The sequence below is a fragment of the Schistocerca piceifrons genome, chromosome X, assembly GCF_021461385.2.
Source record: "Schistocerca piceifrons isolate TAMUIC-IGC-003096 chromosome X, iqSchPice1.1, whole genome shotgun sequence".
Classification (NCBI taxonomy): domain Eukaryota; kingdom Metazoa; phylum Arthropoda; class Insecta; order Orthoptera; family Acrididae; genus Schistocerca; species Schistocerca piceifrons.
In genome coordinates this window covers 654,483,504-654,507,881 of record NC_060149.1, presented here as the reverse complement: position 1 = coordinate 654,507,881, position 24,378 = coordinate 654,483,504, and the positions used below count along the sequence as shown (strand labels likewise).

General features: G+C 50.7%; 1 protein-coding gene across 1 annotated transcript in view; it reads right to left on the bottom strand.

Moving 5' to 3' along the window:
• The window catches only part of LOC124722575 (trichohyalin-like), a 156,597-nt gene that overhangs the window by 125,209 nt on the left and 7,010 nt on the right, over positions 1 to 24,378 (bottom strand). Inside the window, exon 2 of the mRNA XM_047247714.1 lies at positions 9,891 to 18,655. Coding sequence (XP_047103670.1) covers positions 9,891 to 18,655 — 8,765 coding nt within the window. The remainder of the gene's footprint in view (positions 1 to 9,890; positions 18,656 to 24,378) is intronic.

The window sequence follows — 24,378 nt, the reverse complement described above, 5'->3', positions numbered from 1 at the left end:
GCACTGTTCACCCTGAGCCACAGCTTTATCTTGATGGTGAACCTCTTGCTGTGGTACACAAATCGGTTTTTGGGATTGGTTTTTGATACCCGGTTGACTTGGCTCCCTCGTATTGGGCAGCTTACAGATATGCTGGTGGCATCTTATCGCTCTTCGTTGCTTGAGACACACCAGCTGGGTTGCTGAACAGTCTACCCTTCTGCAGCTGTACCAGGCGTTAATTCAGTCCCGTCTAGATCATGGGAGCCTGGCTTACAGTTCGGCATCACCTTCCATATTGCAGTTGCTCGACCCCATCATTCACAGCAGGTTCAGACTCGCCACTGGAGCTTTCTGGACAAGACATGTCACCAGCATACTTGTGGAGGCAGGTATCCCTCCATTGCAATTCTGGCAACGATCGCTGGCTGCTTAGGCTACCCACGTTTGTAGCTTCCCTGGGCATCCCAATTATTGTCTCCTGTTCCCTCATTCGGTAGTCCGTCTTCTGGACCCCTCAGGGGGTTCAGCATTTAGTTGCTGGGTACAGGCTTGGCAACCCCAGGGTCCCTGAGCTGGGAACTGGGAAGCGCCACCAGTCCTCAATACAATAAGCTCTGAGCAAGCTTCAACGACCACCATAAGGCCCCGACAGTGGAACATTGTACGGTACAGAGCCCAGTGATTTTGGCTTAACTGCCTGGGTCACGAGGATGGTATAAACCTCTATAAAAATCTCTCGATCTCAAGGTGCGCTGTGTGCCGAGGATATGCATGGTTGAGGTAGAACAGTTGCTAGTGGGAGACTTCTGGGAACCTGCCGCCCCCCGGTTGTATTATTTACCCAGGCAAGTGGGGCACTGTCTGGGTGGACATTGCTTCCCCTAGCAGCGTGTGGGACCACCATGAAACGAAATAAGTGTGCAAGCATGAGTCTCTAAGAAAGGAAATTTCAATGTTTCACAGTATGACCCCCAATCGTTCCCTTCCCTGCCCACACCAGGGGAGGAACGGCAGTCTAAATTACCTGGTGCGACATGTTCTCCTCGATTTCTGGTTTGCAGTCGAACAGATGGCGACTCACTTCTGACAACAAAGCCTCAGTTTTTTGTGGAAAATTTAGAGGACAAGTTTGGAGAAGTTGAGGGTATGTCTAAAATGAGGTCTGGGGGAGTCATACAGACAGCATCCCCAGCAGTCATGGGCACTGCTTGCTTGTGACAAGCTCGGTGATGTTGCAGTCTCCATTATGCCTCATAAGAGCCTCAATATAGTTCAGGGACTTATTTTTCATCGTGACCTGTTGTTGCAGTCTGACGACGAGCTCCGTGCAAATCTGAAACGCCATTGTGTCCACTTTGTACGACGTGTCTTCAGGGGACCTAAAGATAGTAAGATCGCCACAGGCGCCTTCATCTTGGCTTTCGAGGGAGACACCCTGCCAGAGAAAGTCAAGGTGATGATATAGCGATGTGATGTTAAGCCTTACGTCCCTCCTCCCATGCGCTGCTTAAAGTGCTGGAGGTTTGGGCACATGTCATAGATGTGACGCCAACCCTACCTGTCAGGATTGTGGATGTGCCTCCCACCCCAACGTCGTGTGTTCGCCGCCCCCTATTTGTGTCAACTGTGGACCAAAACATTCACCTTGATCATCAGACTGTGCAGCTTACCAAAAAGAACGGAAGATTATGGAGTAAAAGACCTAGGGCAGGCTGGCTCGCAGAGGCCAAACGTAAGTACAACAGACTTCATCGACGTTTCCTGCAGCAGCTTTGATGTCTCCATCCCTGGCGAAGAGCCCCAACCTCAGCGACTTTTTGTCGGCCCTTCAGCCCGGCCGTCTACCCCCCCCCCCCCCCCCCCCAGGTAGTTGGGGAACACCCTCTTCTGTTGCTCCCCTGTTACCAACATTGGGAGTAAAAACTCCTCCTCCTTTGGGGACTTTAGTCCCCCACCTCTGAGCTGGAGAAGTGCCCACCTCCTCCGGCTCCCCTCGCGTGGAAGGGATCGCTTGGTGCCATCCCTTCCATGGTTACTGCCCCTCCAGATGTCAGCCAGTGGCTGAAAAAGCCACCACCTGAGGGCCGTAGGACTTCGAGGTCTTCCTCAGTCCCCGAGTCTGGGTCGGAAGAGCCCACCCAGCCTGATCAACTGAAGGATGAACAGGACCCTACCAAAAAAGAAGAAAAAGCAAGACAGACAGGAGTTCACTGCAGCACCTGAAGATAAAGTGGAGCATCTAGTGTCCTCTCAGGAGCTAGATGTTGCTCGACCCACAGCTCCTATGGAAGTTGATCAGGCTACTTCGCAATCGGGGCTGGCGAGCGCTTCTAAGGCGTAACCTATCAACCCCCCTCAGGTTCTTTGATGTCTTCAGTCAGATACCATTATCTTCAATGGAATTGCTGTGGTTTTTTCCACCACCTTGCTGAGTTGAAACAGCTTTTGTGCCGCTTCCCTGCCACTTCTCTGGTCCTACAGGAAACCTGGTTTCCTGCTCGGCGGACCCCCTCCCTCCAAGGCTACCAGAGTTACTATAAGAACCGCATAGAATACGACAGGGTGTCTGGCGGTGTCTGTTCTTGCCACTGTTCCTAGTGCCCCAGTGCCACTTCACACAGCTCTCGAGGCTGTGGCTGTTAGAATCTGGGCAGGAATGGAGCTTACCATCTGTTTCCTCTACCTTCCCCGGGATGAGGTCCCTCTTGCCGACCTAGCTGCCTTGTTTGCGCAGCTCCCCCCACCATTCCTACTTTTGGGGACTTCAATGCCCACCACCCTTCATGGGGTGGGGCCCAGATCTCAAGCCAGGGTAGGAACATTGAGGCTCTCTTGCCACAGCAGGACATTCGCCTCCTTAACACTGGTGCTCCCACATTTTAACTTGACTCATGGCACATACTCTGCCATTGACATCTGTCTTAGTAACCCTGTTCTTCCATACCTCAGTTGGAGGGTTCACGACGACCTTTGTGGTAGCGACCACTTTCCTATCCTTGTTTCTCTTCTTAAATCCCAACCCGTGACCAGCTACCATGATGGTCTCTTCGTGGAGCTGATTGGGCAGCCTACGCCTCGGCTACTATGGCCATCGCTTCGCTTCCTGGTGACATTGATTTGGCAGTGGACGAGGTCACTATGGCCATTGTTTCTGCTGCCGAGGCAACTGTCCCCTGCTCTTCAAGTACCCTAAGGCATACGTCAGTCCCTTGCTGGGCACCAGAGGTTGCAGAAGCTATGTGGGACCGCCGGCGAGCCTTGCAACGACACAGGCGACATCCTTTCCTAGAGAATCTGGTTTCCTTTAAACAGCTGCGGGCCCGGGCTCAGTGGTTAATCCAACGGAGTAAACAGGACTGCTGGGATCGGTATGTTGCCACCATAGGTTCTCGTACCTTCCCATCTCAGGTGTGGTCGCGGGTTTTGCGCATTTTTGGCTTTCGCCCTAATGCGTCTGTCCCTTGCCTTTCTCTTTGGGGTACACTTTTTACTGACCCAGTCGCCATCGCCGAACATCTGGAAGAGTACTTCGCTCGTTTTTCCGCGACAGCAGGCTACACCGCAGAATTCCGCGCCATTAAAGAGCAGGCTGAGCCTACGCAGTTGTCGTTTTTCACACACCGTTGGGAACGATACAACGCCCCGTGTAGTGAATGGGAGTTCCAAAGTGCCCTTACAGCTTGCCCCGATACCTCTCCAGGTCCAGACCGAATTTACAACCAGTTTCTTCGCCATCTTTCGGTGCACTGTCAGGGTGAATTGCTCACCCTGTTTAACCACATCTGGACGGAGGGTGTTTCCCTAACTCGTTGGCACGATAGCATTACCATCCCAGTGCTGAAACCTGGTGCAGATCCGCTGGTGGTTGATAGCTATCGCCCTATCGCCCTATCGCCCTATCAGCCTTACCAACGTTATGTGCAAACTCCTGGAATGGATGGTGAGTCGATGGCTCATGTGGATCCTCAAAGCTTGGGGCCTCCTAGCCCAGCAACCAGGGGGCTTCTGTCAGTGCCGCTCAGCGATCGACGATTTAGTCTCGCTAGAGTCGGCTATTCATACAGCTTTTACTCGGCGAGAACATCTAGTTGCTGTTTTCTTTGATCTTTGGAAGGTGTAAGATACCACCTGGCGGCATCATATCCTTGCTATGCTGCACGAATGGGGCTTATGGGGTCCACTTCCGATTTTTCTACGGAATTTTCTCTCCAATCGCTCCTTTCAGTTTAGTTGGCATTTATTTTAGCTCTGCTCATATTCAGAACGGTGTCCAACAGGGCTCAGTTCTGTGTTAACTCTTTTTGGTGTCGATTAATGGTCTTGTGGCTGTGGTGGGCTCATCGATCTGTTCCTTTCTATATGCCGATGATTTTTGTCTTTATTACAGTTCTCCAAGAATCAGTGTCACTGAACAGCACCTGCAGGGAGCTATCCGTAAGGCACATTTTTGGGCATCCACCCATGGTTTTCAGTCTTCAGCCTCTTAAGACCCAAGTGATGCATTTGTCGTAGTCGAATGGCCCAGCTCCGTCCAGAACTCTACTTTGCCAATGAACTCTACTTTGCCAATGAACTCCTTTGTATTGAGGAGATGCATCGCTTCCTTGGCACGCTGTTAGATGCTCAGCTCACTTGGACACCTCATCTTTGCGAGCTTAAACAATGGTGCTGGTGGCACCTCAACATCCTCCGCTGCCTCAGCCACACCATTTGGGGGCTGCACGAACAAGCCTCCTACAGCTCTACAAGGCTTTAGTCCAGTCCAGTCCAGTCCAGTCCCGTCTCGACTACGGGAGCGTGGTGCAAGACTCAGCAGCACCTTCAACGTTGCAGATCCTCAACCTGATTCTCCATTGTGGTGTCAGACTGGCGACAGTTGCCTTCCGCACTAGTCTGGTGACCATCCTTCTTGTAGAAGCAGGAATCCCTCCCCTAAGATTCCGCCAACAGTTGCTTGCGTCATAAATCGCCCGCGTCCATGCCTCGCCCGACCACCCAAACTGCAGGCTCCTTTTTTCCATCTTCTGCACTCCCCTCCCCACGACGGCGGCCTAGGTCGGGTCTCCCGATCGCGGTCCGCATTCGTTCACTTCTCTCATCACTTGAGTTCTTTCTGCTTCCTCCATCCTTCCGGCCCTCTTTTTCTACCCCTCATTGATCCCTCCCTCGCTTGTGGCTTTGCTTGGATTTGTCCTGCGACTCAGTCCTCTGTTCCACCTGCCAGTCTTCAACAATTCCTGGCTCTTCTTGCCTCGTTTCGCGATGTGGATGTAGTCTCGACCAATGGTTCTGTGGTCGATGGACGCACTGCGTTTGCTTTCATCCACGGGGACTATGTTGAGCAGCATTTCCTGCCTTGTGGAGCAGTGTTTTCACTGTGGAGCTGAGTGCTCTTTATTGTGCAGTCACTCACCTTTCCTCCTGCCCTGGGGAGTCATTTGTCATATGCAGTGACTCCCTGAGTAGATTGCAAGCGCTCTACCAATGTTTTTCTCAGGACCCTTTGGTGCACGGTATTCAACATGCTGTTTTTTCTCACCGAGTGTGGTCGTTAAGCGACGTTTGTGGACCCTGGGCCACATTTGCATTCCAGGAAACGAATGTGTCGATCGGTTGGCCAAGCAGGCCACCACTTCGCCACCCCTGCAACTTGGTCTCGTGGAAAGATACCTCCGGTCAGCCCTACATCACAAGGTCCGCGATGTCTGGAGCTCTGAATGGTCTGTCATGAACACAATAAATAAGCTCAGCATGGTCAAGTCGTCCACGACCGTATGGAACTCATCCTTGAGGGGCATGCATAGGGATTCAGTTATCTGCCGTCTCCGAATTGGACATACGCTGTTGATCCACAGCTATCTCCTTCGTTGTGAGAACCTGCCAAAGTGTCGGTGTGATGCAGGGCTGACAGTGGTCAGTCTTCTGATGGACTGCCCCCTTTCAGCCCCCTTGCTGCAGTCCTTTAATTTACCAGCTGCACTGCCTTTAATTCTAGGTGTCGATGCCTGTATAGCTGACATAGTTTTACGTTTTATCTGTGCAGCTGGGTTTTATCACTCGCCCTAGTGTGGGCGCTCTTGCATGATTTCTCAGGCTACACCCACTCCAGCGAGTTTTGTGACGTGGATGCCAAAATAGTGTCTTTTATGGTAACAAGTTGTGTTTGTACCTCTATCAACGCTTTCCAGCTGGAGGTTCATCATTTGTAGTTGAGTGGTTGACCTTTTACCTGATCCATCAACCACTGTAGTCTGTTTTACTCTAGTCAACTATTTGCTCTGCTCCTTTTAAGTGTCCTCTGTTTTGTGTTACTGCGGTGTTCATTTTAGCTCTGTACCCCTTGGTGTTCACTCCCTCTGGGTGCAGAGGTTACGCTTTTACTGTATAAGCCTTTTACAGGTATGTCTGTTTGGAACTGGGGACTGGTGACCTCAATGTTCAGCCCCATCAAACCCCAAAACAAACCAACCATCTTCTGGAATGGTTGCTGCAGTCAGGGTGTAAGATCACAGTTCGTGTCAGACCTCTTATCTCTGGGCTTGAGGTTTTTCCCCTCTTCCACCTCTTCCCTGGGCTCCTCTGCGTATACCCCCATGGTGTGTGTCCCGCCCATGCCTTAAGCTCGATTTGGCACAGGGACCATAGGACTCGGGCCCTCCACCACCGCTTTTTTTCAATTCTTGCCGCTTTTCAAGGCTCTGGCGTTGTCTATACTGACGGTTTGAGGTTTGATGGTTGATGGTCGTATCAGTTATGCTCTTACTCTTCGGGATCATTATCAACAACACTTAGTGCCGGCTGGCGGCAGTGTTTTCACTACCGAGCTGGTCGCGATCTCTCGCGCCCTAGAGTATATCTGCTCCTGCTCAGGTGAGTCCTCAGTTATCTGTAGTGACTCCCTGAGCGGTGTACAAGCTATCGACCAGTGTTTCCCTCGCTCTCGTCTGGTGATGGCTATCCAGGAGTCCCTCCATACTCTTGCCCATTGCGGCCGCTCTGTGGTCTTTGTGTGGACTCTTGGTCATGTCGGCATCCCAGGAAATGAATGTGTTGACACGCTGACCAAACAGGCTGTCATTGCACCAGAGTTGGATATTGGCATTTCGGAGACTGACCTCAGGTCAGTTTTGCGGCCGAAGGTACTTTGCACCTGGGGTGAAGAATGGCGCGCCCTTCCTTCACCCAACAAATCTTTGGCAATCAAGGAGGCTACAAGTGTGTGGCGCTCCTCCTTGCGGGTCTCTTGCAAGGGCTCTGTTGTCCTTTGCTGGCTGCACATAGACCACACCTGGATGACGCACAGCTATTTATGTCGCTGCGGGTCAGCTTTGACGGTGGTCCACATCTTGTTGGACTGCTCGCTTTTAAATCGTCTCAGGCAGACGTTTGCGCTACCTGATACACTTCCTGCATTTTTATCAGATGACGTTGCGAGGGCAGATTTAGTTTCGGGTTTTATTCTTGCAGGGGGTTTTATCGCTTGATCTAAGTGTTTGTCCTGTGTGCTGAGTCTGGCCTTTGGCCTACGATTTTAGACTGGGGTTTTTAGTGTTTCTTGGTGATAAGATTTTCCTTTATTTTCGTATGGTTGGCCAACCACTGCCGTACTTGGTGTGATTTTAATTTCTTTTTCTGGTCTGTCTGTCTTTCTTGTCCTGTGTCGTCTGTCATCTCCTTTGTTCTAATTCTTTGTGGGTGTTTAAAGTTCGTGGAAAACGGGACCGATGGCCCTAGCAGTCTGGTCCCTTCAATCGCACCAACCAACCAACCTCTTTGTAGAGCTCGCTTCTGGTCTTAATGGCATATTCATGCTTTCCACTATTAAGAACAGAAATGGTTAATGAAAATTGTTATAAATAGATATTGACAGTTATACACAAACTGAAAAGGTCTTCGCAGGATTTTATAGTCCAGTCTTGGGCAGCTGTTACCGTTAACGAAGTTCCACTGTGTATCAACTTCTGTTGCGCCCCCCCCCCCCCCCTTTCTCCAATTTCTCCAATCTGCAATCGAAGGCTCGCCTCATGCAGTTCTCGCCTACGTCTCTCCATATGACCACCCAACCACTCTCGTCTGAGATACGCTCCAGTATTTTGTCGTTGCATCGGTCGGATGACTGCTCACTGCCAAAGCTTGCAGTCGTTCACTGCTTCAACAGAGAGTAACACCTCAAACTCCTTACAGCTGAAACTAATACTGATTAAATTTCTCGTTACTTAACAGCTATGATGCATACCAAATTATAGCCACCATTAACGTGTGAAAACGATCCCACAGTTAGTTCCCCAGTTCCCCCGTTAGTTCTTCAGTTTAGATTTGATCCATTTATCTGGTAACCACACGTTGTATCCGAGTGATGGTCACATCTTCAGTGTATTTTTGCAGTCTTCCAGGTCAGTCTGCTTTAAAGATTAAAATACTAAACAAAAATCATAAGGTGAGTAATAGTTTTGTATTACCCTAAGCCATAGATTACACTTCTGTAGGCATCTCCTCTTTGGCAAAATATACTTATCGTATCGGGTTTCCTGTAGCCATCCTAGTTCCACGATACTGAATGTTCGAATGTTGGTAATGTTTTTAGCGAATGACATTTTCCTCTTCAGGTTTTTACTTTATATCTTTCAAACACAGTTTATACAGTAGTTTTCTTAGTGGAATCTTTCCATATAGTTAATGCTGTACTAAAACAGTTCCGTTAATCAAGCAAATAACTTATGCTCAAAACTGTCCTGGTGTAAGCAGAGGCGAGTCACATTTGTGTATGCTACAATAAGACAGTTCTCAAAAAATTTGTAATACTTTTTTTATTTCAGAGGATGTCTAAACGGTTTAATGCGATGATAACGTCAGTTAACCAGGCAAGAATTTGACGAAGGACCGAAGAGAAGACGAGAGTGCTACGTGCAAACATAAATGTTAATTTTAGTGTATTTTATATATAAATATTTCAGTGAATGTATCTTAAATTTTTATGTACTGTTTACTTTCCTAAATTTAGGAATTTTAATGTTTTCGGTACTGATGTGTAAGTAAATGTACCCCACGTCCGAAATTGACATTAAAGACAGGTTGTAAGAAATAAATACTGCGTTGCCTACATGAAACTCCTTGTTTTTCATCTTCCAGCTCTGAGCATCTAACACCAAACCCAATTTGTATAATGTTCTTAGATATTGTGGATGCACGATTTTCTTGATATTGCGGATTCTCCTGAATTAGCTAACATTAGTTCACTTCAGCCATTACACTAACACCCACGCAATGTAGAGGGAGAGACAGGGTAATCTCGTGGGAACTTAGGAGGTAGATAAAAATAAATTCCAGCAACAAAGCACAGTAGTTACGCATGTAGCAGTAGGAAGTGACCGTCTGAAAATATCCCACTGCTACATTCATAAGTAATTCAGGAAACAAAGAATCTGAATAAGTGGACAGAACATAGTGAAAGCTGTCACTTGACTTGTAACATTTAAATAAGTCTGCCGCTGCAACAGTGCTAGATTTCAAAGATAAAGTAAAACGTTATCCATGAAATGGTTACCTGAGAATTTCATAGGCGCTTCGACCAACCCCATTGTGATGCTATAAATACGTCTATTTCACAAAGATAGCGCCTGCAGTAAAATTCAGAAACCGCTAAGCAGTCACGAACGTCGCCCCTTCCCCCTGCGGGTCCGAGGTAAGAATAGGCCTGAGGTATTCCTGCCTGTCGTAAGAGGCGACTAAAAGGAGTCCCTCCCCTCAAGGGGGTAGTTAGCGCCTGCATCCGGAGACGGACGGTTCCACGACCTCTATTTGCGGTCATTTTGCTTTTTCACTTCTCGTTTCTTTCTTTCTTTCTTTCTTCCTTCCTTCCTCTGGTTGGTTCGTTTCTTTGCTCTTCTCCACCTCACTGTCTTCCTTACTCTTTCCCTTGCCTTCTTCTCGTTGCCTTCTTCTCGTTGCCTTCTTCTCGTTGCCTTCTTCTCGTTGCCTTCTTCTCGTTGCCTTCTTCTCGTTGCCTTCTTCTCGTTGCCTTCTTCTCGTTGCCTTCTTCTCGTTGCCTTCTTCTCGTTGCCTTCTTCTCGTTGCCTTCTTCTCGTTGCCTTCTTCTCGTTGCCTTCTTCTCGTTGCCTTCTTCTCGTTGCCTTCTTCTCGTTGCCTTCTTCTCGTTGCCTTCTTCTCGTTGCCTTCTTCTCGTTGCCTTCTTCTCGTTGCCTTCTTCTCGTTGCCTTCTTCTCGTTGCCTTCTTCTCGTTGCCTTCTTCTCGTTGCCTTCTTCTCGTTGCCTTCTTCTCGTTGCCTTCTTCTCGTTGCCTTCTTCTCGTTGCCTTCTTCTCGTTGCCTTCTTCTCGTTGCCTTCTTCTCGTTGCCTTCTTCTCGTTGCCTTCTTCTCGTTGCCTTCTTCTCGTTGCCTTCTTCTCGTTGCCTTCTTCTCGTTGCCTTCTTCTCGTTGCCTTCTTCTCGTTGCCTTCTTCTCGTTGCCTTCTTCTCGTTGCCTTCTTCTCGTTGCCTTCTTCTCGTTGCCTTCTTCTCGTTGCCTTCTTCTCGTTGCCTTCTTCTCGTTGCCTTCTTCTCGTTGCCTTCTTCTCGTTGCCTTCTTCTCGTTGCCTTCTTCTCGTTGCCTTCTTCTCGTTGCCTTCTTCTCGTTGCCTTCTTCTCGTTGCCTTCTTCTCGTTGCCTTCTTCTCGTTGCCTTCTTCTCGTTGCCTTCTTCTCGTTGCCTTCTTCTCGTTGCCTTCTTCTCGTTGCCTTCTTCTCGTTGCCTTCTTCTCGTTGCCTTCTTCTCGTTGCCTTCTTCTCGTTGCCTTCTTCTCGTTGCCTTCTTCTCGTTGCCTTCTTCTCGTTGCCTTCTTCTCGTTGCCTTCTTCTCGTTGCCTTCTTCTCGTTGCCTTCTTCTCGTTGCCTTCTTCTCGTTGCCTTCTTCTCGTTGCCTTCTTCTCGTTGCCTTCTTCTCGTTGCCTTCTTCTCGTTGCCTTCTTCTCGTTGCCTTCTTCTCGTTGCCTTCTTCTCGTTGCCTTCTTCTCGTTGCCTTCTTCTCGTTGCCTTCTTCTCGTTGCCTTCTTCTCGTTGCCTTCTTCTCGTTGCCTTCTTCTCGTTGCCTTCTTCTCGTTGCCTTCTTCTCGTTGCCTTCTTCTCGTTGCCTTCTTCTCGTTGCCTTCTTCTCGTTGCCTTCTTCTCGTTGCCTTCTTCTCGTTGCCTTCTTCTCGTTGCCTTCTTCTCGTTGCCTTCTTCTCGTTGCCTTCTTCTCGTTGCCTTCTTCTCGTTGCCTTCTTCTCGTTGCCTTCTTCTCGTTGCCTTCTTCTCGTTGCCTTCTTCTCGTTGCCTTCTTCTCGTTGCCTTCTTCTCGTTGCCTTCTTCTCGTTGCCTTCTTCTCGTTGCCTTCTTCTCGTTGCCTTCTTCTCGTTGCCTTCTTCTCGTTGCCTTCTTCTCGTTGCCTTCTTCTCGTTGCCTTCTTCTCGTTGCCTTCTTCTCGTTGCCTTCTTCTCGTTGCCTTCTTCTCGTTGCCTTCTTCTCGTTGCCTTCTTCTCGTTGCCTTCTTCTCGTTGCCTTCTTCTCGTTGCCTTCTTCTCGTTGCCTTCTTCTCGTTGCCTTCTTCTCGTTGCCTTCTTCTCGTTGCCTTCTTCTCGTTGCCTTCTTCTCGTTGCCTTCTTCTCGTTGCCTTCTTCTCGTTGCCTTCTTCTCGTTGCCTTCTTCTCGTTGCCTTCTTCTCGTTGCCTTCTTCTCGTTGCCTTCTTCTCGTTGCCTTCTTCTCGTTGCCTTCTTCTCGTTGCCTTCTTCTCGTTGCCTTCTTCTCGTTGCCTTCTTCTCGTTGCCTTCTTCTCGTTGCCTTCTTCTCGTTGCCTTCTTCTCGTTGCCTTCTTCTCGTTGCCTTCTTCTCGTTGCCTTCTTCTCGTTGCCTTCTTCTCGTTGCCTTCTTCTCGTTGCCTTCTTCTCGTTGCCTTCTTCTCGTTGCCTTCTTCTCGTTGCCTTCTTCTCGTTGCCTTCTTCTCGTTGCCTTCTTCTCGTTGCCTTCTTCTCGTTGCCTTCTTCTCGTTGCCTTCTTCTCGTTGCCTTCTTCTCGTTGCCTTCTTCTCGTTGCCTTCTTCTCGTTGCCTTCTTCTCGTTGCCTTCTTCTCGTTGCCTTCTTCTCGTTGCCTTCTTCTCGTTGCCTTCTTCTCGTTGCCTTCTTCTCGTTGCCTTCTTCTCGTTGCCTTCTTCTCGTTGCCTTCTTCTCGTTGCCTTCTTCTCGTTGCCTTCTTCTCGTTGCCTTCTTCTCGTTGCCTTCTTCTCGTTGCCTTCTTCTCGTTGCCTTCTTCTCGTTGCCTTCTTCTCGTTGCCTTCTTCTCGTTGCCTTCTTCTCGTTGCCTTCTTCTCGTTGCCTTCTTCTCGTTGCCTTCTTCTCGTTGCCTTCTTCTCGTTGCCTTCTTCTCGTTGCCTTCTTCTCGTTGCCTTCTTCTCGTTGCCTTCTTCTCGTTGCCTTCTTCTCGTTGCCTTCTTCTCGTTGCCTTCTTCTCGTTGCCTTCTTCTCGTTGCCTTCTTCTCGTTGCCTTCTTCTCGTTGCCTTCTTCTCGTTGCCTTCTTCTCGTTGCCTTCTTCTCGTTGCCTTCTTCTCGTTGCCTTCTTCTCGTTGCCTTCTTCTCGTTGCCTTCTTCTCGTTGCCTTCTTCTCGTTGCCTTCTTCTCGTTGCCTTCTTCTCGTTGCCTTCTTCTCGTTGCCTTCTTCTCGTTGCCTTCTTCTCGTTGCCTTCTTCTCGTTGCCTTCTTCTCGTTGCCTTCTTCTCGTTGCCTTCTTCTCGTTGCCTTCTTCTCGTTGCCTTCTTCTCGTTGCCTTCTTCTCGTTGCCTTCTTCTCGTTGCCTTCTTCTCGTTGCCTTCTTCTCGTTGCCTTCTTCTCGTTGCCTTCTTCTCGTTGCCTTCTTCTCGTTGCCTTCTTCTCGTTGCCTTCTTCTCGTTGCCTTCTTCTCGTTGCCTTCTTCTCGTTGCCTTCTTCTCGTTGCCTTCTTCTCGTTGCCTTCTTCTCGTTGCCTTCTTCTCGTTGCCTTCTTCTCGTTGCCTTCTTCTCGTTGCCTTCTTCTCGTTGCCTTCTTCTCGTTGCCTTCTTCTCGTTGCCTTCTTCTCGTTGCCTTCTTCTCGTTGCCTTCTTCTCGTTGCCTTCTTCTCGTTGCCTTCTTCTCGTTGCCTTCTTCTCGTTGCCTTCTTCTCGTTGCCTTCTTCTCGTTGCCTTCTTCTCGTTGCCTTCTTCTCGTTGCCTTCTTCTCGTTGCCTTCTTCTCGTTGCCTTCTTCTCGTTGCCTTCTTCTCGTTGCCTTCTTCTCGTTGCCTTCTTCTCGTTGCCTTCTTCTCGTTGCCTTCTTCTCGTTGCCTTCTTCTCGTTGCCTTCTTCTCGTTGCCTTCTTCTCGTTGCCTTCTTCTCGTTGCCTTCTTCTCGTTGCCTTCTTCTCGTTGCCTTCTTCTCGTTGCCTTCTTCTCGTTGCCTTCTTCTCGTTGCCTTCTTCTCGTTGCCTTCTTCTCGTTGCCTTCTTCTCGTTGCCTTCTTCTCGTTGCCTTCTTCTCGTTGCCTTCTTCTCGTTGCCTTCTTCTCGTTGCCTTCTTCTCGTTGCCTTCTTCTCGTTGCCTTCTTCTCGTTGCCTTCTTCTCGTTGCCTTCTTCTCGTTGCCTTCTTCTCGTTGCCTTCTTCTCGTTGCCTTCTTCTCGTTGCCTTCTTCTCGTTGCCTTCTTCTCGTTGCCTTCTTCTCGTTGCCTTCTTCTCGTTGCCTTCTTCTCGTTGCCTTCTTCTCGTTGCCTTCTTCTCGTTGCCTTCTTCTCGTTGCCTTCTTCTCGTTGCCTTCTTCTCGTTGCCTTCTTCTCGTTGCCTTCTTCTCGTTGCCTTCTTCTCGTTGCCTTCTTCTCGTTGCCTTCTTCTCGTTGCCTTCTTCTCGTTGCCTTCTTCTCGTTGCCTTCTTCTCGTTGCCTTCTTCTCGTTGCCTTCTTCTCGTTGCCTTCTTCTCGTTGCCTTCTTCTCGTTGCCTTCTTCTCGTTGCCTTCTTCTCGTTGCCTTCTTCTCGTTGCCTTCTTCTCGTTGCCTTCTTCTCGTTGCCTTCTTCTCGTTGCCTTCTTCCCGTTGCCTTCTTCCCGTTGCCTTCTTCCCGTTGCCTTCTTCCCGTTGCCTTCTTCCCGTTGCCTTCTTCCCGTTGCCTTCTTCCCGTTGCCTTCTTCCCGTTGCCTTCTTCCCGTTGCCTTCTTCCCGTTGCCTTCTTCCCGTTGCCTTCTTCCCGTTGCCTTCTTCCCGTTGCCTTCTTCCCGTTGCCTTCTTCCCGTTGCCCGTTGCCTTCTTCCGTTGCCTTCTTCCCGTTGCCTTCTTCCCGTTGCCTTCTTCCCGTTGCCTTCTTCCCGTTGCCTTCTTCCCCGTTGCCCTTCTTCTCGTTGCCTTCTTCCCGTTGCCTTCTTCTCGTTGCTTCTTCTCGTTGCCTTCTTCTCGTTGCCTTCTTCTCGTTGCCTTCTTCTCCGTTGCCCTTCTTCTCGTTGCCTTCTTCTCGTTGCCCTTCTTCTCGTTGCCTTCTTCTCGTTGCCTTCTTCTCGTTGCCTTCTTCTCGTTGCCTTCTTCTCGTTGCCTTCTTCTCGTTGCCTTCTTCTCGTTGCCTTCTTCTCGTTGCCTTCTTCTCGTTGCCTTCTTCTCGTTGCCTTCTTCTCGTTGCCTTCTTCTCGTTGCCTTCTTCTCGTTGCCTTCTTCTCGTTGCCTTCTTCTCGTTGCCTTCTTCTCGTTGCCTTCTTCTCGTTGCCTTCTTCTCGTTGCCTTCTTCTCGTTGCCTTCTTCTCGTTGCCTTCTTCTCGTTGCCTTCTTCTCGTTGCCTTCTTCTCGTTGCCTTCTTCTCGTTGCCTTCTTCTCGTTGCCTTCTTCTCGTTGCCTTCTTCTCGTTGCCTTCTTCTCGTTGCCTTCTTCTCGTTGCCTTCTTCTCGTTGCCTTCTTCTCGTTGCCTTCTTCTCGTTGCCTTCTTCTCGTTGCTTTCTCGTTGCCTTCTTCTCGTTGCCTTCTTCGTTGCCTTCTTCTCGTTGCCTTCTTCTCGTTGCCTTCTTCTCGTTGCCTTCTTCTCGTTGCCTTCTTCTCGTTGCCTTCTTCTCGTTGCCTTCTTCTCGTTGCCTTCTTCTCGTTGCCTTCTTCTCGTTGCCTTCTTCTCGTTGCCTTCTTCTCGTTGCCTTCTTCTCGTTGCCTTCTTCTCGTTGCCTTCTTCTCGTTGCCTTCTTCTCGTTGCCTTCTTCTCGTTGCCTTCTTCTCGTTGCCTTCTTCTCGTTGCCTTCTTCTCGTTGCCTTCTTCTCGTTGCCTTCTTCTCGTTGCCTTCTTCTCGTTGCCTTCTTCTCGTTGCCTTCTTCTCGTTGCCTTCTTCTCGTTGCCTTCTTCTCGTTGCCTTCTTCTCGTTGCCTTCTTCTCGTTGCCTTCTTCTCGTTGCCTTCTTCTCGTTGCCTTCTTCTCGTTGCCTTCTTCTCGTTGCCTTCTTCTCGTTGCCTTCTTCTCGTTGCCTTCTTCTCGTTGCCTTCTTCTCGTTGCCTTCTTCTCGTTGCCTTCTTCTCGTTGCCTTCTTCTCGTTGCCTTCTTCTCGTTGCCTTCTTCTCGTTGCCTTCTTCTCGTTGCCTTCTTCTCGTTGCTTCTTCTCGTTGCCTTCTTCTCGTTGCCTTCTTCTCGTTGCCTTCTTCTCGTTGCCTTCTTCTCGTTGCCTTCTTCTCGTTGCCTTCTTCTCGTTGCCTTCTTCTCGTTGCCTTCTTCTCGTTGCCTTCTTCTCGTTGCCTTCTTCTCGTTGCCTTCTTCTCGTTGCCTTCTTCTCGTTGCCTTCTTCTCGTTGCCTTCTTCTCGTTGCCTTCTTCTCGTTGCCTTCTTCTCGTTGCCTTCTTCTCGTTGCCTTCTTCTCGTTGCCTTCTTCTCGTTGCCTTCTTCTCGTTGCCTTCTTCTCGTTGCCTTCTTCTCGTTGCCTTCTTCTCGTTGCCTTCTTCTCGTTGCCTTCTTCTCGTTGCCTTCTTCTCGTTGCCTTCTTCTCGTTGCCTTCTTCTCGTTGCCTTCTTCTCGTTGCCTTCTTCTCGTTGCCTTCTTCTCGTTGCCTTCTTCTCGTTGCCTTCTTTCTCGTTGCCTTCTTCTCGTTGCCTTCTTCTCGTTGCCTTCTTCTCGTTGCCTTCTTCTCGTTGCCTTCTTCTCGTTGCCTTCTCTCGTTGCCTTCTTCTCGTTGCCTTCTTCTCGTTGCCTTCTCTCGTTGCCTTCTTCTCGTTGCCTTCTTCTCGTTGCCTTCTTCTCGTTGCCTTCTTCTCGTTGCCTCTTCTCGTTGCCTTCTTCTCGTTGCCTTCTTCTCGTTGCCTTCTTCTCGTTGCCTTCTTCTCGTTGCCTTCTTCTCGTTGCCTTCTTCTCGTTGCTTCTTCTCGTTGCCTTCTTCTCGTTGCCTTCTTCTCGTTGCCTTCTTCTCGTTGCCTTCTTCTCGTTGCCTTCTTCTCGTTGCCTTCTTCTCGTTGCCTTCTTCTCGTTGCCTTCTTCTCGTTGCCTTCTTCTCGTTGCCTTCTTCTCGTTGCCTTCTTCTCGTTGCCTTCTTCTCGTTGCCTTCTTCTCGTTGCCTTCTTCTCGTTGCCTTCTTCTCGTTGCCTTCTTCTCGTTGCCTTCTTCTCGTTGCCTTCTTCTCGTTGCCTTCTTCTCGTTGCCTTCTTCTCGTTGCCTTCTTCTCGTTGCCTTCTTCTCGTTGCTTCTTCTCGTTGCCTTCTTCTCGTTGCCTTCTTCTCGTTGCTTCTTCTCGTTGCCTTCTTCTCGTTGCCTTCTTCTCGTTGCCTTCTTCTCGTTGCCTTCTTCTCGTTGCCTTCTTCTCGTTGCCTTCTTCTCGTTGCCTTCTTCTCGTTGCCTTCTTCTCGTTGCCTTCTTCTCGTTGCCTTCTTCTCGTTGCCTTCTTCTCGTTGCCTTCTTCTCGTTGCCTTCTTCTCGTTGCCTTCTTCTCGTTGCCTCTTCTCGTTGCCTTCTTCTCGTTGCCTTCTTCTCGTTGCCTTCTTCTCGTTGCCGTTCTTCCCGTTGCCTTCTTCCGTTGCCTTCTTCCCGTTGCCTTCTTCTCCGTTGCCTTCTTCCTCGTTGCCTTCTTCCCGTTGCCTTCTTCCCGTTGCCTTCTTCCCGTTGCCTTCTTCCCGTTGCCTTCTTCCCGTTGCCTTCTTCCCGTTGCCTTCTTCCCGTTGCCTTCTTCCCGTTGCCTTCTTCCCGTTGCCTTCTTCCCGTTGCCTTCTTCCCGTTGCCTTCTTCCCGTTGCCTTCTTCCCGTTGCCTTCTTCCCGTTGCCTTCTTCCCGTTGCCTTCTTCCCGTTGCCTTCTTCCCGTTGCCTTCTTCCCGTTGCCTTCTTCCCGTTGCCTTCTTCCCGTTGCCTTCTTCCCGTTGCCTTCTTCCCGTTGCCTTCTTCCCGTTGCCTTCTTCCCGTTGCCTTCTTCCCGTTGCCTTCTTCCCGTTGCCTTCTTCCCGTTGCCTTCTTCCCGTTGCCTTCTTCTCGTTGCCTTCTTCTCGTTGCCTTCTTCTCGTTGCCTTCTTCTCGTTGCCTTCTTCTCGTTGCCTTCTTCTCGTTGCCTTCTTCTCGTTGCCTTCTTCTCGTTGCCTTCTTCTCGTTGCCTTCTTCTCGTTGCCTTCTTCTCGTTGCCTTCTTCTCGTTGCCTTCTTCTCGTTGCCTTCTTCTCGTTGCCTTCTTCTCGTTGCCTTCTTCTCGTTGCCTTCTTCTCGTTGCCTTCTTCTCGTTGCCTTCTTCTCGTTGCCTTCTTCTCGTTGCCTTCTTCTCGTTGCCTTCTTCTCGTTGCCTTCTTCTCGTTGCCTTCTTCTCGTTGCCTTCTTCTCGTTGCCTTCTTCTCGTTGCCTTCTTCTCGTTGCCTTCTTCTCGTTGCCTTCTTCTCGTTGCCTTCTTCTCGTTGCCTTCTTCTCGTTGCCTTCTTCTCGTTGCCTTCTTCTCGTTGCCTTCTTCTCGTTGCCTTCTTCTCGTTGCCTTCTTCTCGTTGCCTTCTTCTCGTTGCCTTCTTCTCGTTGCCTTCTTCTCGTTGCCTTCTTCTCGTTGCCTTCTTCTCGTTGCCTTCTTCTCGTTGCCTTCTTCTCGTTGCCTTCTTCTCGTTGCCTTCTTCTCGTTGCCTTCTTCTCGTTGCCTTCTTCTCGTTGCCTTCTTCTCGTTGCCTTCTTCTCGTTGCCTTCTTCTCGTTGCCTTCTTCTCGTTGCCTTCTTCTCGTTGCCTTCTTCTCGTTGCCTTCTTCTCGTTGCCTTCTTCTCGTTGCCTTCTTCTCGTTGCCTTCTTCTCGTTGCCTTCTTCTCGTTGCCTTCTTCTCGTTGCCTTCTTCTCGTTGCCTTCTTCTCGTTGCCTTCTTCTCGTTGCCTTCTTCTCGTTGCCTTCTTCTCGTTGCCTTCTTCTCGTTGCCTTCTTCTCGTTGCCTTCTTCTCGTTGCCTTCTTCTCGTTGCCTTCTTCTCGTTGCCTTCTTCTCGTTGCCTTCTTCTCGTTGCCTTCTTCTCGTTGCCTTCTTCTCGTTGCCTTCTTCTCGTTGCCTTCTTCTCGTTGCCTTCTTCTCGTTGCCTTCTTCTCGTTGCCTTCTTCTCGTTGCCTTCTTCTCGTTGCCTTCTTCTCGTTGCCTTCTTCTCGTTGCCTTCTTCTCGTTGCCTTCTTCTCGTTGCCTTCTTCTCGTTGCCTTCTTCTCGTTGCCTTCTTCTCGTTGCCTTCTTCTCGTTGCCTTCTTCTCGTTGCCTTCTTCTCGTTGCCTTCTTCTCGTTGCCTTCTTCTCGTTGCCTTCTTCTCGTTGCCTTCTTCTCGTTGCCTTCTTCTCGTTGCCTTCTTCTCGTTGCCTTCTTCTCGTTGCCTTCTTCTCGTTGCCTTCTTCTCGTTGCCTTCTTCTCGTTGCCTTCTTCTCGTTGCCTTCTTCTCGTTGCGCGCATGAAGGCCGACCCACGCGTAATTCCCCGCCCTGGGTAGACATGTAAGGCACGCACGTACCCCCTGGCAAAGGCCAGGCCCAGGGAGGGGTGATTGCCTGAGCTGATACCTTCTGACCATGCCGATTGGTCCCTCCGTCTGTTTCTCGGGAGGTGTGACCTGAGGTGTAAACATTCACCTAAGGCGGGAGTGCCCTCTGAGAGGGTCTCCACAAGGAAGGAACGCGCCATCGGAGAGCTGGCAATCATTCCTCCGCAATGGATTTCACTCCATCTCTCTCGACTTCTGCCCAAAAACGGAAACTTGACCAGCCACCAGTGACCAAAGTACTATCGCCTGCCCCCAGTTCCTCGTCGTTTATCGATCTGAGGACGGAAAGGATTTTTCCTCTGTCAACCCTTTCGTTATCCAGAAGGGCGTAGATGCCATAGCCAGATCTGTCAAATCTTGTACCAGGTTGCGTAACGGTACCTTATTACTAGAAACTGAGTGCCTTTCAGGCACAAAAACTGCTTCGGGCCACACTCCTGTACATGTTCCCTGTCCGGGTGGAGGCTCACCGAACTTTGAATTCGTCTCGTAGTGTAGTCTATACCAGCTCCCTCGACGGATTGACTGACGAGGAGATTAAATCTTTCCTCGCTGAGCAGGGCGTGACGGCTGTCCATAGGGTCATGAAAAAGGTCAACAATGACATTGTACCGACCCGGACACTTTTCTTGACCTTCAATAGTGTTAAGCTGCCATCGCGCATCAAGGCGGGCTACGAGGTTATTTCTGTTCGCCCCTATGTCCCGACACCTACGCGCTGCTACCAGTCTTATTCCAATGCGGCTAAATGTCACTTGTGGCAGGGATGCCCATGAGGGTGACTGTCCACCTCCGTCTCCTCGTTGTGTGAACTGTCAAGGTGACCATGCCGCATCCTCCCGCGACTGTCCTGTCTATAAGGAAGAACGCTGAATCCAAGAAATTCGGGTCAAAGAGAAAGTGTCAACCTCGGCTGCTCGCAAGCTATTGGCTAGTAGGAAGCCCACGCTGCTCCCAGCAGGGAAATACAGTACTGTCCTCGCCTCTCCTCGGACTACCAGGGAGGTGGCAACCCAGACATGCGATCTGACCTTCAGCACCACGGTCGTCCGTTCGGCCAGTGCCAAGATCGCGCGGTCGACGTCTCCTCTTTCTCCCATCACTCCAGACACCAGCCCCCTCATCAGCTTCTGCTAAGATGAAGACCCAGAAGTCAGATGCACGGGCCTTCAAGAAGGAACCATCCCGTGCAGACTTCCTACATACCTCGACCTCCCAGCCTTCGACCGGTACTTCCGCCAAACGTCCTTCCAAGAAGGCTCATAGGAAGCACAGTTCTCCTTCTCCGCCACGGCGCATTTCTTCTCCTGCGCCACCCAGCAGTTGCCGCCCCAGGCCGTCATCCGTTTCGCCTGGCCGCACCGCTGGTAGCCGAACATCTGGCCGTTCACCGGCGGAGGAAACTTCCCCTCCCGGCCATCTTCCCAAGATGGCCGATGAACCTATAGACCCAATGGACGATTACTGTCCGCCTACTGATAGCGGCGGCAGTGCTCGCTCGAAGCCAGGCCCTCAGCGGCCTTCGAGGTGACCCCCTTCTTTCATTTTCCTTTTCTTCTTACGATGGCACTTATTCACTGGAATATTCGCAGCATTCGCTCCAACCGAGAGGACTTGAAGTTGCTGCTCCGCTTGCACCGTCTGCTCGTCGTAGCCCTCCAGGAAACGAAGCTACGCCCATGCGATCAAATTGCCTTGGCACACTACACCTCTGTGTGTTTTGACCTACCCCCTGTGGTAGGTATCCCGGCTCATGGAGGTGTTCTGTTGCTGGTCCGGGATGATATTTACTACGATCCCATCACGTTGCACACCGGCCTGCAGGCAGCTGCCATCCGCGTTACTCTCCCCACTTTTACATTTTCCATTTGTACCGTTTACACTCCATCGTCATGTTCGTCATGTCGTTACCAGGGCTGACATGATGCAACTTATTGCTCAGCTACCTGCACCATTTTTGTTAACTGGAGACTTCAATGCCCACCATCCCCTTTGGGGCTCTCCAGCATCCTGCCTGAGGGGCTCCCTCTTAGAAGACCTTTTCAACCAGCTCAATCTTGTCTGCCTCAATACTGGCGTCCCTACTTTTCTTTCGGACACATCTCACACCTACTCCCATTTAGACCTCTCTATATGTACTCCCCAACTTGCACGCCGGTTTGAGTGGTATGCACTTTCTGATACATATTCGAGCGACCACTTCCAGTGTGTTATCCATCTCCTGCAGCATACCCCCTCTCCGTGCTCCTCTAGTTGGACCATCTCCAAGGCAGACTGGGGGCTCTTCTCCTCCAGGGAGACCTTTCAGGATCAAACCTTCACAAGCTGCGATCGTCAGGTCGCACACCTCACGGAAGTCATTCTCGCTGCTCCCCCCAGGGGGTCCACAACTCTTTCGTGGATACGTGCGTGGCGAGCACAGGGCCCCGAGCCATTGCAGCCTTCTTTCTCTCCCGGGCTGCATTTCCTTTCCCTTCCCCTCCTTTCCCCTCCATACCCCTTTCCCCTCGCCCTCTCCTCTCCCTCTATTGGTGTCCTTGCTTATGTTGGCCCCCGCTATCCTCCTGGTTCTGTTGGTTTTACTCTGGCTTTGTTGCGTAATCATCTCCTCCTTTTGGCATTCCTTGGTCCCCCTCTGGGGTTTGACCTCCATTCCAAAATTTCTCTTCCGTAGTGTGAGCCATTTGGGGAAGAGCACCTTACCTAGTGTCTCCGACGTGTGCCCTCCTAGTATATTCCACCTTTTCTTCTACGTCGTTGTCTGATGCTAGGGTGCATAGCCAGCACGGTAGCCAGCCCGTGTGGTGGGGTCGCTATGTACACTTTTGGTTGAGCCCCCTGAACACACAGGGATCACACTTCTGATACCTGAGCTGTGACCTCCTCATGCATGCCTTGGAGTGGTTGCTCGTCATCCTGGAGCATCGGAACTCCCGGCAATGGCCGCCGTGCCAGACGGCCCTTGCTGTGGCTGGGTGGCGCCCGTGAGGAGAGCCCCTGATTGGAGTGGGTGGTATCAGGGCGGACGCTATGCAGATGAAACGCATAAGGGTCCAAACCTCTGGCCGCTCTTCTGCGGCCGTCTCTCTGCGTGGTACTGATTCCTCAAGTGCTGCTTCTCTTGCCCCTTCGGCCTTCCCTTCCGTGGCTACCCCCTGGGAGGAGGGTCAGGCCCGTCGTCCAGGGGCAAAACCTTTCCCCCGTTATCTAGTTTGCACCAGGACTGATGGAGATACTTTCACCAGTGTCAAACCTTTATTCTTTGTGGAACACATTGAAGACAAGTTCGGCGAAGTGGACTCCCTGAGCAAGATGCGGACGGGTTCATTACTGATAAAAACTGTTTCGGCTGCCCAATCTGCGGCCCTTCGTGCCTGTACCCATCTTGGCACAATTCCCGTGTCCATTACCCCTCACCAGTCTCTAAATATGGTACAAGGTGTGACTTTTCACAGGGACCTCGTCCTTCAAACTGATGACTAACTTCGGGACAATCTCGGACGGCGGGGTGTTCACTTTGTTCGGCGTGTTCAGAAGGATCCTAAAGATAATCGTATTGATACTGGTGCCTTTATCCTGGCCTTTGAAGGGGATACCCTTCCTGAGAAAGTTAAGATTATGGTCTATCGCTGTGATGTGAAGCCGTACATCCCACCTCCTATGCGGTGTTTTAAGTGCTTGCGTTTTGGCCACATGTCTTCTCGCTGTACCCAGGACCCTCTCTGTGGTGACTGTGGACGTCCACTCCATGAGGGGAGTCCGTGTGTTCCCCCTCCTGTATGTGTAAATTGTCATGGTAGTCATTCTCCACGTTCAGCAGATTGCCCAGTCTATAAGAAAGAAAAAAAGATACAGGAGTATAAGTCTCTTGATCGTTTAAGCTACACAGAGGCCCGTAAGAAATATGCACGATTGCACCCTGTGTCCATGACATCTAGTTACGCCTTGGTTACATCTTCATCCCTTCCTCCCCCTTCCTTACCCCCGTCCCGGACCCCTCTCCTTCCCCCCTCCCCTGCGGCTCCCCCACCTTCTCCTCTGGGCGCCGCTCCCCCTCCCCAGCCGGAGAAGTGTCCCACTCCTTCGGCGTCTGCCGATCAAGGGCGCCTCTCCCGGGATGCCCCTTCCCGGCACCTTCCAGGTCAAAGGTCTGCTGCAGCGCGGCGACCGCGAGAGCCGCGGTCTATCGGCCCCCAGGTCGCCCGGTCTCTTTCTGTTCCTGATCTTGCTGCAGCTGGCTCCATTATGCCACACAGCCCTCCTCGATCTCAGCCTGAAAAGAAGAAGAAACATAAGTCCCGGGACAAAGAGCCTCTGGTGTCACCGGAGGTCCCTTCCCCGGCTTCACAACCGGATTCTGACCTGTCGTTTATGGATGTCGCCCCCTCCCTGTCGGTGACGGGTGGGGACCCGGCGGTATGACTGGATTTAGCGTGTTCAGCCCTCATTTAAACCATCGTTCTGTGGTTCTCCAATGGAATTGTAATGGCTACTATCGTCACCTTCCGGAATTGAAATCCCTTCTTTCGTCCTACTCAGCAGCTTGTGTGGTTCTCCAGGAATCTCATTTTACTGATGCTCACTTACCGACCCTCCGTGGGTTCCGTGTTTTCTGTCGAAATCGGGTCGGACCCTTGCGGGCTTCTGGTGGCGTTTGTACGTTGGTCCGTACAGACATTGCTAGCACGTGGATTCCTCTCCAAACTACATTGGAAGCAGTTGCTGTTAGGGTCCACTTAGACTCTGCAGTCACAGTATGCAATCTTTATCTCCCTCCTGACAGGACTCTTACACCTGCTGCCTTAACCACCCTTCTTCAGCAACTTCCTCCTCCCTTCCTCCTCCTTGGGGATTTTAATGCTCATCATCCTTTGTGGGGCAGTGCCTTTCCATCTAGACGAGGTCTTCTTATCGACCAATTTATTGCAGACCACGACCTGTGCCTTCTTAATGATGGCTCCCCTACTCATTTCAGTGCTGGTCATGGTACCTTTTCTGCCATTGATCTTTCTCTTTCTTCTCCCTCTCTCCTCCCTTCATTACACTGGTCGCCACACGACGACCTTTGTGATAGTGACCATTTCCCGTTGATTATCACGCTCCCTTCCCGCTCCCCGATGGACAGGTTACCTCGTTGGTCTTTCCAACGCGCCGATTGGCCTCTATATACTGCACAGGTCGAGTTTTCTCCCTCTTTGTCGGGTTGTATTGATGACGTCCTACGTGACGTGTCTGACGTGATTGTTCGCGCTGCTAACCTTGCTGTCCCGCGCTCATCTGGACAATTTCGTCGTCGGCAAGTCCCGTGGTGGAGTACGGCCATTGCCATTGCCATCCGTGATCGCCGTCGAGCTTTGCAACACTTTAAGAGGCACCCATCTGTAGCCAGCCTTTCTACCTTTAAGCGCCTTCGCGCTAAAGCCCGTTATTTAATCAAACAGAGCAAGCGGATATGTTGGGAACG